The 13,768-nt window shown below is 41.8% G+C and overlaps 1 protein-coding gene across 1 annotated transcript in view; it reads left to right on the top strand.

Moving 5' to 3' along the window:
* Window positions 1-13,768, top strand: part of TTLL11 (tubulin tyrosine ligase like 11) — a 262,192-nt gene that overhangs the window by 58,290 nt on the left and 190,134 nt on the right. Inside the window, exon 3 of the mRNA XM_055541044.1 lies at window positions 3,479-3,612. Coding sequence (XP_055397019.1) covers window positions 3,479-3,612 — 134 coding nt within the window. The remainder of the gene's footprint in view (window positions 1-3,478; window positions 3,613-13,768) is intronic.

Genomic DNA, 13,768 nt, shown 5'->3' with positions numbered 1-13,768 from the left:
GAGGCTTAGGGGCAACATGGGAGGAGGAACATGGGAGACATTGGGCAAAGGCATTGCTGAGGCAGCCACTTAGGCACCAGGAGCCAAGAACAGGTGACCAACATTTAAGGACAAGCAATGGCACCTCAGAGAAATAGCTAAAATCCTCCTTATCTGGCCCTCCCTGGTGGTACAATGGTTAAGAATCCGCCTGCCAATGCAGGGGACACGGGTTCTATTCCTGGTTTGGGAAGATTCCACATGCCTTGAGCAACTAAACCAGTGCACCACAACTCTTGAAGCCCATGCACCTAGAACCCATGCTCCACAAGAGAAGTTCCTGTAATGAGAAGCCCAGGGACCACAACCAACAGTAGCCCCCACTTGCCACAACTAGAGAAAGCCCGTGAGCAGCAACAAAGACCCGGCACAACCAAAATGAATGAATAAATAAGTCAATTAATTAAAAAATATCCTCCTTATCTAGCTGGAGTACAAAGGAAGGGTCACAGTGTTAGCAAAGGGGAGCTGGTGGTGGGACCCAGAGCTTCTACCTCAGGTCAGAAGGGGTCCCAGAGCCTCGGGCAGGGGTCACAGATAGGGGTCAGGTATTACAGCAACTTAGAGAAGGGAGGCAGAGTCTGCAGTCAGCAGGGTTTGGCAATGACCTGTCTCTGTACATGTTTACTCTGGGAACGTACGCTCTGGCCCAGCTAGAAACCCAGCTACTCTTATCAGCATCTTTATGAGCGATGGCACAGCCCACACCTGACTTTAAGCTGCGGCCCCAGGTAGGGCTAGCTAGGAGCTTCCTCCTGGGGCCTAGCAGGGGCTCAAAAATACTGTCCCAAAGCACTGGGTAGGAACTGGGTAGCAGCTTAGAGATGGGGGAGGACCAAAGGTGTCAGCGGTAACTGGATTGAGGGAGGTCTATACTGCTGCCTTCTGGAGACAGGCATTCAGGCAGGGTTAGGGGTGAGCTATCTAGCCTGTGGGTCAGAAGCATCTGGGAAGAGTAGCCATGGCTTGTGGGGATGGCTTCTTAAGTTGGCTGTTGTTTGTAGAGAATTACCTGGAGACAGATCCAAGTGTAAACTCAGAAAACGGATCTGTTAGCCGGTGTGGGGGACAAGCGATCCACATGACAGAAGGAGCCATCACAGATTTCAAATGAGTGTTTGTTCGATTTCCTGGACACTGATTTCCATAGAACTTCTCTGGAGCATTTGAACCACACTCTTGTACTCACAGCATTCCTATCTGTGTTGTGCGAGTCCTTCCACAGGCCGAGGGATTTCTGCAAGCAAACATTCCCTGCTGTCACATGGCCATTAAAATGGGGAAAACACCCCGGCACTATCTGGCCCATCATGTATTTGCTGTAAGATGCTATATTATAGGGAGCTTCCCAGGTGGGGAACCCACCTGCCAGTGCAGGAGACGTAAGAGACATGGGTTTGATACCTGGGTCGGGAAGATCTGGTGGATCAGGGCACTGCAACCCACTCCAGTACTCTTGCCTGGGGAATCCCACGGACTGAGGAGCCTGGTGGGCTACAGTCCATGGGGTCGCAAAGAGTTGGACACGACTGAGCAACTTCACTTGTCACTTCATTATGAAGGTTTTTAGTTTAATACTAAAACTAAAACTTGAAATTCAACTAAGAAATCTCCAAAGAAGTTGGAATTTTGTGTACTTTATGTTCAGCTCCCATGTTTATAACTCAAAACTTCTAATTTTGTGGGGGAATAAAAGGAAATAGCTCTAATTTCCTGAACTCATACCAATTTCTTAGAAGTTCCCAAAGTGTCCTCAGTGTTTTCTCTAATATCAGAGAATCCATGTTAGGACACAGTTTATTAGTACCTTTAAAGCTCCTTTGCTGTTGCTGCTGCTGCTAAGTCACTTCAGTCGTGTCCGACTCTGTGCGACCCCATAGACGGCAGCCCACTGGGCTCCTCCGTCCCTGGGATTTTCCAGACAAGAGTACTGGAGTGGGGTGCCATTGCCTTCTCCGTAAAGCTCCTTTATTTCTTACTTAATCCTTCCCTGCTAAGTCACGTCAGTCGTGTCCAACTCTGTGCGACCCCATAGACAGCAGCCCGTCAGGCTTCTGTCTCTGGGATTCTCCAGGCAAGAACACTGGAGTGGGTTGCCATTTCCCTCTCCAGTGCATGAAAGTGAAAAGTGAAAGTGAAGTCGCTCAGTCGTGTCTGACTCTTCGAGACCCCATGGATTGTAGCCTACTAGGCTCCTCTGTCCATGGGATTTCCCAGGCAAGAGTACTGGAGTGGGTTACCATTGCCTTCTCCAATCCTTCCCTAGCTCCTTCTAAACAAGAAGTAAGAACCTGACATCTTCAAGCTGTGATCTTTTAGATTTTTATGGCTCTTTTTAATATGCTGGGGGAAGCAAGAAGTAGATTATTAAAACCTTCATCTCAAACACCCTTGGCTTCTTAAACATGGGAGTTTAGAGAAACCTCATGCATTCTGACTTTGCCTATTGGAATGTGATAATTTGAATATGCCAAGCTGACGTGGAACTTTGTACTTTCTAGTAAAAATTACTTTGCTGGCAAATTTCAAGTCATTAATGGAATTGTGTAACCTCTTTTGGGGTGAAGGCCATTTTTAGTGTCCTTTATTCTTTTTTGAGCAGTGATATTTGCCTTAGGAAGTAAGCATGCTAAAGTTTAATTTTTACCTATTTGCCTAAAATTTGCTAAGATATATACTAAGTTCCTTTTCTTGTCAGCATTTCTAAAGATGTTACAAGGAAAAAAATATACCAATCTTTGAAAATGTTTTATAAGTGAGACTTTTCTATTCCCTCTGGGCAAATTAATGAGATCTGATCAATGTCAGTGTCAGTACTTAAATAACTGAAGAACTCCTACGGTTTCCATTTTTTCCCCTTAAATTATACTGTAATATCCTCTCTACTTCCTGTCCTGATTTCGAGGAGACAGATTTTCTGCTGAAAGGTGTATATATTTTTCTACTTTATGCCTTTAATACTCATGAAAGATTAAAACAAAGCAACTTAATTAAGCTTCTCATAATGTAGCCAGAGTCCACTAGATAATATTCTCCAGGGTATAAGATGGAAAGAATCCCAGAGGTATGTGTGGTGGCCCAAAATTAAAGAGGATATTAAGTTTTAAGTGCAAGATATAAATTCTTCTCTTTATTCATTATCTAGGGGACTGACAAAGAATGGAATAATAAACTAGGTGGAAACTCATTCCTTCAAATTGATGCTTCATTTTTACAAGAAGAAGAAAAAGATCTGTCTATTCCCTCAAGTTTTTCATTAATTTGGCAGGTCTTTCCAAACCATGAATCACCGCTGCGGAGAACTACTCATACTTTTTTTAAAAATCTCTTCTGAAAACGTGAATGTGTCGGGTGGGTGGTTTTAAAAGTCCCCAGTAATGGCTGTTTTATAGCTAGTGGCCCACTGTTGTTGAAACCCCACAACTTCTCTTCTCCCCAGGCATGACGGAGATGGTGCGGAAAATTACACTGAGCAGAGCCGTGAGAATCATGCAGAATCTCTTTCCAGAGGAGTACAACTTCTACCCTCGCTCATGGATTCTGCCTGACGAGTTCCAGCTCTTTGTGGCTCAGGTAGGTAGCACCCCATCCCCGTGACCCGTGAATTCTATGACGGCTGCAACCGGATCCTGGGTCACGTGTGCTGGGAGCTGGGGCAAGGAGTCCCTAGGAAGCTCAGACTGGCCCGGGGTGTGTCTTAACAGGACATAGCAGATATTGCAGCGATCAGGGCAGCTTGCAGAAATGAACAGATGGGATGACAGGTAAACTGAGGAAGTGGGTCCTGACACCAGGAGACAGGCCTGAGGATGGTTATCAGGAGCTAAATCATGGAATCAGGGCATTAGAAGAGCCAGGGAGACACAGCGGAAGCAGGCGGCTGAGCCCACAAGCGGACTGGGGCCGTTAGGGTGAATCCCAAAGGTGTGGTCTCCCCGGCATCTCGTGGTGTGAAACATGGAAGGTCAGGCTCTGTTTCAAGGCCAGTGAGTAGGTCTGACCAATGGAGGGGCAAACCTTTTAAGTGTCCTGTTTTGAACTTGTTCCAGAATCAATTTTCCAGTGACCCATTCCATATCCAAACACTTAAAAAAAGAAAACTTGAAATGGTAATTTTGTAAAAGCAGCTTTCTCTGGAATGGTGGTTATATGGGTTTGTAGACATTTCTTAAAATTCTTCAAATTATTAACTTAAAATGGGAGCAGTTGTTGTATGCAAATTACAGTTAATTAAAAAAATAAATTTTGGCTGGTTCCTATCCTTACCCCTCAACTTCCCACTTCTGTTGATCTGCTCAGACAATTGTCAGTATGTGGAATACCTTTCTGTCCCATTTCTACAACTCATTAAGTATTCTGCAAGGCTGAGTGTAAATGAAATACCAACTATGTCTTCAAAACCAGATAAGTGAGAGGAGCATCGCTGTCATCCCCAGAAGTCCCTCTGTGCCTTTTTTCCGTCAGTCCCCACAACCCCTAGTCCAGGTGACTGCTGATCTGCATTCTCATTATAGATTAGTATTGCCTGTTCAAGAAATTTATATAAATGGGATCACACAGTATGTACTCTTTTTTTTTTTTTGAGAATTATGGTTTTGAGATTCATGCATGTTTGTTGAATCAGTAGTTAGTATTTTTTTATTGCTGAATAGAGTTACATGATGAATATACCCCAACTTGTTTATCTACTCACCAATGGATGTTCATCTGGGTTTTTTCCAGTTTGGAGATATTATAAATAAAGCTGCCATGACTAATCATGTACAAGTCATTTTCTGGATCTAGGTTTTCATTTCCCATGGGTAAAACCTAAGAGTGGAATTGCGGGATCATACGGCATGTGTGTGTTTAACTTTGTGAGAAATCGCAAAATCGTTTTCCAAAGTGGCTGGACCACTCTACACTTTCTCCAGCAGTGCGTGAATTCCATTTGTTCTGCGTCATTGCCAGTACTTGGTATAGTTAGTCTTTTGAGTTTTATACACTCAGGTATAATTGTATAATTATATTAATACAATTGTATAATTGTATCTCCTTATGGTTTTAATTTATACCTCCCCTTTGCACTGTGCTTTTGGGCCATGTGAATATCTTCCTTGGTTAGGTGCGTATTCAAACTTCTAGTTTTTTTAGCATTTTATTTTTAAGTTGTAGGTTCTTTCTATACACCTCTTTCATATATGTATTGTGATGTGTATTAATATATTGTGACTATTTTCTCACACTTGGCTTTTCAGTCTTAACCTTGAATTTTCACTTTTTAATTCTATCTTTGGAAGAGCAAATATTTTTAATTTTTAAAATTAATTTGTTTTTAATTGGGGGATAATTACTTTACAATATTGTATTGGTTTCTGCCAAACATCAACACGAATCAGCCATAGGTATACATATGTCCAGGTTTCCCAGGTGGCTCAGTGGTAAAGAACCCACCTGCCAATGCAGGAGATGCAGGAGTTGTGGGTTCAATCCCTGGGTGGAGAAGATCCCCTGGAGGAGGAAATGGCAACCCACTCCAATATCCTTGCCTGGAGAGTCGCACGGACTGAGGAGCCTGGCAGGCTGCAGTCCATGCGGTCACAAGGAGTCAGGCATGACTGAGCACACGTGCGGTTGCATATGTCCCCTCCCTCTTGAACCTCCCTCCCAACTCCCACTCCATTCCATCCCTCTTGGTTGTCCCAGAGCACCAGGCTTGAGCTCCCTGTTTTTAATTTTTATAACATTGACCGTATCAGTTCTTTTCTTTTATAGTTTGTGCTTCTTGTGTGATGCCTAAGACGCTTTAAAGGTTGTGAAAACTTTGTTTTGTTTTTTCTAGAAGCTTTATACTTTTAGTCTTACATTTACGCCTGTGATCCATTTCAAGTTAGCTTTTATGTGCAGCATGAGATTAAAATTGAAGTTTGCTTTTCCCATATGGATATTCAGTTGCTTCATCATTCTTTGCTGAAAGGATTTTCATTTTCCACGTTGAATTACCTTGGCATCTTTGTAATGTTATGACCTTCTCAATACAGTCTGTCAGCAGACACAGGATGTCAAGATGTCTTAATTCTGGTGATGTTAATTTTGATCACTCAGTTAAGGTAGTATCTACTAAGTTTCTCTCCTGTACAGATACGATTTTTCCTTTGTAATCATTAAATATCTTGTGGGGAGATATTTTGAGACTGTGCAGATAGCCTATTTGTCTCATACTTTAAAAACAGAAACAACAGCCCTAATTAAGGTACAGTTAAGCTGAAAATATTTAAAGTGTGCAGTTTGATATGTTTTGATATATGTAAAAATGTGTAAAACCATCATCACAACCAAGCTAATGAACATATCCATCACCCCAAACTGTTTTGTCATGTTCCACTGTAATCCTTTTGTTCTTCTCCTCCCTGCTCTCTACCTCCCATCCCGAGGCAACCGTGGATGTGTTTTCAGTCACGATTAGTTTGTACTTTCTAGAATTTTCTGTAAATGGAATCATACAGAGATACTTTTCTGTATGTGTTTTGGGGGTGGGAGAGTCCGGCTTTTTTTCACTCAACCTAATTATTTTGAGATTCATCATGTTGTAGTTTCATCAGTAATTAATTCCTTATTAGTGAAAGTGTTAGGCCCTCAGTCCTGTCTGACTCTTTGCAACCCCATGAATGGTAGCCCACCAGGCTCCTCTATCCATGGAATTCTCCAGGCAATAATACTGGAGTGGGTAGCCATTTCCTTCTCCAGGAGGTCTTCCTGACCCAGGGATCAAACCTGACTCTCCTGCAATGCAGGCAGATTCTTTACCATCTGAGCCAGCAGGGAAGCCCTCCTGTTAGTAAAGAGTATTCTATTAAATGTATTTACCACAGTTTGTTTATACCTTCAATTGCTGCTGAATATTTTTATTGATTCCAGGTTTTGGATGTTACAGAATGTTACAAATAAATATTCTATGAACATTCCTGTATAAGTGTTTGTGTAGACATATGTTCTAATTTCTTTTGAATAAAAGGTTAGAAATAGAATGTCTGGATCACAGAGTAGGTGTCCATTTAATTTTAAAGAAATTACCAATTGTTTTCCAAAGAAGGTTGTGCCATTTTGTATTCCCAAGAGCAACATATGATAATTCTAATTCTTCCACATCCTTGCAAACACTTGGTAATAGTCATTCTTTTTAATTTCAGCCATCCTGACAGGTGTGCAGTGGTTTCTCATTAGTTCTAATTTGTATTTCCCTAATTATTAATGATTCTGTGCATCTGTTTGTGTGCTTATTTGTCATCCAAATGTATACTTTGATGAAATATCTATTCACATCTTTCACTCATTTTAAGAACTGAGTTATTTTTGCTATTGCATTTTGAAAGTTCTTTGCATATTTTGAACACATGTATTTATCAGCTATACCAATTACAAATATTTTCTCTTGGTTTGTTCCTTGTCTTTTCATCCTTGTAACAGTATCTTTTGAAAAGCGAGTTCTAAAATCTGATGAATCAATTGATTGACTTTTTCCTTTATGGATCATACTTTTGGTGTCATGTCAGGTAGCAGGAATCTCTACCTAACCCAAGTTCACAAAGATATTCTCTTATGTTTCTGTCTCCAAGTTTGTAGTTTTAAGTTTAGGTCTATGATTTGTTTTGAGTTAGTTTTTTTTAATATGATGTGAGATATGGGTTCGCTTTTTTCTAACATGAGATATCCAACAGCTTCAGAAACATTTGATGAGAATGCTAAACTTTCCCCCCCCATTGCTTTTGCACTCACGTTGAAAATAGTTGCTCAAGTATGTGTGGGTGTATTTCTGAATTCTCTATTCTATTCTATCAATGTGCGTGTCGATCTTTAAGCCAATACCTCACTGTCAAACAAAGATGTTGCTGAAAAGAAAAAATAAAACGACAGACCAATATTCCTCATGAATATAGATTCAGACATACCAAACGAAATTTCAATAAGTCAAAGCCAATCATATATAAGAAGGATAATATGTCATGACGAAGTAGAGTTTGCCTTAGGAATGCATGCTTTGTTTAACATTTTAAAATCAATTTCTTTAACAGACATAGGCTATTCATATTATCTACTCTTGAATAAGCATTGACAGTTTGTATCTTTCAAGGAATTTGTCCTTTTTTTCCCTGTTTTCGCTTTTATTGTCATAAAGTCATCATAATATTACCGTTTATCCTTTTACTATCTGCAGAATTTTTACTGATGTCAGTTTTCTAATTCCTAACATTTGTAATCTATGTTCTTTTTTTTTTTTTCTCATCAGTATGGGTAGAAATCTATCGGTTTTATTTACTTCCTTTGTTAGCTTTGTAGTTTTAATTCTTTTTTTTTTTTTGGTGGTTCCTTTAGGATTTATGGTATGTATCTTTAACTTATGACAATCTATTTTTTAAATGCTACTATGTCATTTTACTTATAGTATGAGAACAATACTATGCTCCCATCTTCCCGTTCCTGGCTTTTATGCTTTAATGTCATATATTTTACTTTTATATACATATATTATAGACCCAACAATAAATTATTATTATTTTTGTTTAAACAATCTATTTTATTTTAGAGAAATTTAAATAACAACAAGAAAAAAAATCATATATGTACTCATATGGTTACCATTTCCAGTGGTTTTTATTCCTTTATGTTCAGTTCAGTTCAGTTCAGTCACTCTGTTGTGTCCAACTCTTTGTGACCCCATGGACAGAAGCACACCAGGCCTCCCTGTCCATTGCCAACTCCCGGAGTTTACTCAAATTCATGTCCATTGAGTTGGTGATGCCATCCAACCATCTCATCCTCTGTCATCCCCTTCTCCTCCTGCCTTCAATTTTTCCCAGCATCAGGGTCTGTTCAAATGAGTCAGTTCTTCACATCAGGTGGCCAAAGTAGCGGAGTTTGTAGATTCACATTTCTGTTTGTATAATTCTTCTTTAGTCTAAAGAGTTTCCCTTAGTACTTTTTGTGTTAAGGAATCTTTTGGTGATGAATCCTTACAATGTTAAAGTTTATTTTGCTTTTGACTTTGAAAGATTTTCTCTAGGTATAGAATTCTTGGTTGACATTTTTTTCTTTCAGTGCTTTTAGTATATTACTCTGTCTTCTTGCTTGTATTGCTTCTGACAAGAACTCTTTTTTTCATTTTTATCTTTAATCTTCTGTATATAATGTGTCCTTTTTATCCTGTTTTCATTGGTTTTTCTCTGCATTATGACTCATATTTCCTTGCCTCTTTTTGTGCCTGATAACTTTTAGCTGGATGCCAGATGTGGTGAACCTTACCTTATTGGGATGTTGAATATTTTTGTATTCTCATAAATATTCTTGAACTTTGTTGTGGGATCCAATTAAGTTGCATGGAAATAGGTTTGGAGTCTTGTTTTCAAAGTCTGCTAGGCAGGACTGGAATAGTGCTCCATCTCAGGCTAGTTATTCCTCACCACTGAGGCAAGAATCCTATGTGGACTCCACTCAGTACTCTGTGCATCATGGTGTTTTCCAGTCTGTTAGGTAAAAACAGACACTATTGCAGATTCTGTGTGGTTCCAGGCACTGTTGCCTCAAATCCTCTTCCCTCGGCCTCAGGTGGTCTCCACCCTTGCAGGCACTGATCTGTACTCAGCTAAATATACAAGGGAGACCCTCAGTGGACCCCCAGATCTCCGTGGATCTCTCTTTATGCAGAAGTCTCTCTAGTACTCTTCCCTGAGAACTCTGGCTGCCTTAATTTCCCTGACTCATAGTTTTATTTCCTCAACTCAGATTGTCCACTGGACTCCACTGGAGTTCTCTCTCTCTCTCTCTCTGTGCTACAGCTCAGAATCTCTCACAAGATAATAAATGGAGACAATCATGTCGTTTGATGCCTGTCTCTCAGGAATCACTGTTCTTTGTTGCTTGGTGTCCCAGTGCCTTGAAAATCACTGTTTAATGTATTTTCTCCATTTTTTTGGTTGTTTCAGGTGGGAGAAGCTAAAGGTGCTTAGAAGAGGATTGTTGTCTAATATAAGGAAGGATTTCTTTGTCTTCTAAAATAGCACAGATTTAGAATCTGCTGAATCAGGGTCTGGCACAGGCAGAGTAAGACTATAACCGCCTCCCGCCCCCACCCCACCCCCCGCCAATTGCTGTTTACTGCAAAGCCCTGGCCCTGGGGTCACTTACTCCTTACACGGTCCCAGGCAAGTCCCTCCTCTTTTCAGTCCCATTTCTCCATCTGCTGCTGTGTGGGGAAGTGCCTCTATAACTTCAGAATGATGATGGCATTCAATGAATATTTGATGATGAAATGCTTTTTTGGTTGCAAACCTGATAAAACTCCTAGCATTCTTATTTTAATATCTCATTTGTTTTAACACAAAGTAATGTATTCATATTAAGAATTCAAATAATATAAGATATATAAATTAAAAGTGGAAAAATGTCCCTACCCTCAGAAATTACTGGATATGTAGTGTGTAACCTTCCAGCTTTTCTTATGTATAAACATACACTGTAACACGCACAGCCTTGTTTCTTTAACACACGGGATTATTCTCTTCTCTAGTCCGCCTTTTCCCCACTGAATATGTTTGAGGCATCTTCCCATGTCCCTATCACGTAGTATTCCATTGTACGAATACACCTTAACTTTTAAAAGCATTCCCCTGTTGATGACTATGATGTAGTTCTCATATTTTTTGGTTCAACCCGAGGGAAACACCCTCCTATGGGTATTTTTAGACACCTGCACCAGCATTTCCTTCAAGTAGAAATCTCAAAAAAAAAAAAAAAAAAGAAATCTCAACATGGTATTGCTGTGTTAAAGGGTATGTACACTTACATTTGGGGCTTCCCAGGTGGCTCTATGGTCAAGGACCCAGCTACCAATGCAGGAGACCTATGTTCAATCCCTTGGTCAGGAAGATCCCCTGGAGGAGGGCATGGCAACCCACTCAGTATTCTTGCCTGGAGAATCCCATGGACAGAGGAGCCTGGCGGGCTACAATCTACAGGGTCACAGAGAGTGGGACATGACTGAAGTGACTTAGCATGCATGCACGCACACTTACATTTGTGACATGTAGAGTCAAACATGAGGCTTACTTAACTGCACACTTAACTGTGAGGGTACACAGTGTCTTCCCAGCGCCTAGGAAGTGAGTCCTGAGAGGTGTGAGTGTGTGTGGGGTGTTGCTTTGGAATTCCTGCCAACAACAGGAAGAGGTATGAGTAGTTGTAAAGCCTTCTAAAACCTGGCAATTTGTGGGTATTTTATTTCTCCCACTAATTAGGATTAAATTAACTTTGTTCAAGAGGGAGGGGAGATCCACACCTCCCCCTGCCCAGCCCCACCCTGCAATCCATTTTCAAAAGTGGTACCCAAATACCATCAGCAGGCGGCAGTAGACAGAAGAAAGTAGGATTCTCAGTGGAAATTTTTGGGACGTCTAGAGGAGGATGCTGGCTTTCTTTCCAATTTGCGCAGATGGCCAATAAAAAAAAAATCCTTGGAGTTTATTTTGCATATGGTCTTCCATCTGGGTATTTGAGAAAAGTACAGTTTTGTTATCACAACAGCATTTATTATGGCAAAGGAGTTTGCATTTTGTCGCAGAAAAATTTTTCAGCAAATCAAGCCCCCAAACCTGTTCAATAATGTTTTGCAGTTTCTTGGAGGGAGCCAGAGAATATGGGGTCCTTCCATTTTCCTCTCTGGCTCCATCCTCAGTTAGTTTTTATTGATTCAGCTCCTTGAGGCCGAATGAAATGCATTCTTTGCAAAAAAAATCCCCCAGAGAACAATGTTCTCCGCTGGGTTTAGGAACTCTGAAAATGTGGAGTTGTAAGTGGGTCAGAGTCAAGGCAGAAAGAAAACCTGCAATGTGGAGCTTATATTCCTTGTCCTGATTCCACGCTTATCAAAGAACCTTCTGGCGAGTTGATGACTTGAATCATTTCCCTTCATACACACGAGATGCTGATATGGCTGACTTTGGGTGACCTGATGGTTTACCCAGAGGATGAAGCTTGAACTCCTGCACCTGCCATGTAGAGCCCCTCCCACCTCTGCAGCCTTAGCTTGCACCATTTCTGACCTCTTCCCCGGTCTCCTCTGTATTCGACTTTAAAACAAAAATGACTTGTTTATTTTTGGCTGCGCTGGGTCTTTGTGGCTGCACGCAGGCTTTCTCTAGATGCGGTGAGCAGCGGCTGCTCTCTAGTTGTGGTGTGTGGGCTTCTCATTGAGGTGGCTTCTCTTGTTGCAGAGCTCGGGCTCAGGACAGGCTGACTTAAGTAGTTGTGCACTGGCTTACTTGCCCTGCAGCATGTGGAATCTTCCTGGACCAGGTGTGGAACCTGTGTCTCCTGCATTGGTAGGCAGATTCTTAGCCACTGGACCATCAGGGAAGTCCCATATTCAACTTTTGTATGCCCTCAGCAGCACCGTAGCCTCTGCTTCCTCTGTTCTCCCTGCGCCTGGAACACTTGCTCTCACCTCCAAGGCTGTCTTCTTTCACCTGACATGTTTTGCTAATTCTTCAGACCCCTGCTCATCTTTTACCTTCTCTATAAAGCCTACTCTGTGCCCCCCACAGCTGTGGGTGTACTTTTGTTTTCCTCCTTTTTCTGGTCCTTATGCCTGTCACACTGCTTAGTGACCACCCGTCTAATTATCTTTCTCTCCTGCTCTAAGGACCACAAGAGCAGTGAGTAACTGGATTCATCTTATTTACCTTTGTGGGCCTGTTGCCTATCCCAGGGCCTGCACACAGCTGGAACTCAAGTATATTTGCTAAACTGAACTTCAGATTAATGTGCAGACACTCTGGTTTAAAAGTTTCATCTCTTGTGACTTTAGTCATCAAAAGTTAGCTTCTCTGCAGCCAAGGGTATCAGCATGACCCAGCCTGTCATCTTCACAGGAGGGCAGGCCTGACTTGAGCTGTGAAGAACTCACCAAAGTGATGCCAGCCAGTGAGGGCGTCGGGTGGTCGGTGATGCCCCTGTGATGTCCCAACCCCCACTGACATCCAGAGGTCTCATGCATCCTCAGCAACCTTGAGAGCTGACACGGGGGCCAGAATGCCTTCTGCTGGTGCAGCACGGCATCCTGGGAGGCTGAAGCAGTGGCCCAGGGTCGTGTGTAACTAGTGAGATGAGAGATGGAAGCCAGGGGACTGCAGCTGTCAGAAGAAGGCAGATGATTCAGGGCTGCTGGCAGAGACTCTGTAGGAGCCTTGTCTTCACCTCCCCATCTGCTTCAAGTTTTATTTTCTTTGTTGCCCAGAATAGAACTTCACCTCCTGCTTAGATCTGTCCTGCTGTTCTTGTGCCCCCTCACTTAACAGCTCAGTTTGTTTATTGGAGAAATAGTATCATCCGAAACTCAAGATGCTGCTCCTCTCTGGACGAACATCCTTGGGTCGTGCTCACCAGGAAGTCCTTGTGAATAGCCCAGGAGAAAGCTGGCATCTGTGCAGGGCTTTGCTGTTTACCAAGTGCCTTTATAGACTCGATCTTTCTTCCTCCTCACTCAATTTGGGAAGGTATCACTACCTCCATTTTACAGATAATAAAATAGAGATTCAGAATTGAAGGTACTTGGTCATGGTTGTACCATGACTCGACAACTGTTAGTGCCCTCAGATCTCTGACTTGGTTTAGTTCAAACATTTTCTGAGACCGGCTAGGTATGCTGGGGATACAAAACAAGTTAGATGTATCCTTGCCTCTGTGATTTCTGGTATAG

Source organism: Bubalus kerabau, chromosome 11, assembly GCF_029407905.1.
Source record: "Bubalus kerabau isolate K-KA32 ecotype Philippines breed swamp buffalo chromosome 11, PCC_UOA_SB_1v2, whole genome shotgun sequence".
Taxonomy (NCBI): Eukaryota; Metazoa; Chordata; class Mammalia; order Artiodactyla; family Bovidae; genus Bubalus; species Bubalus kerabau.
Note: the sequence above shows the minus strand (reverse complement) of the source record. Positions and strands in the feature narration are given on the sequence as shown.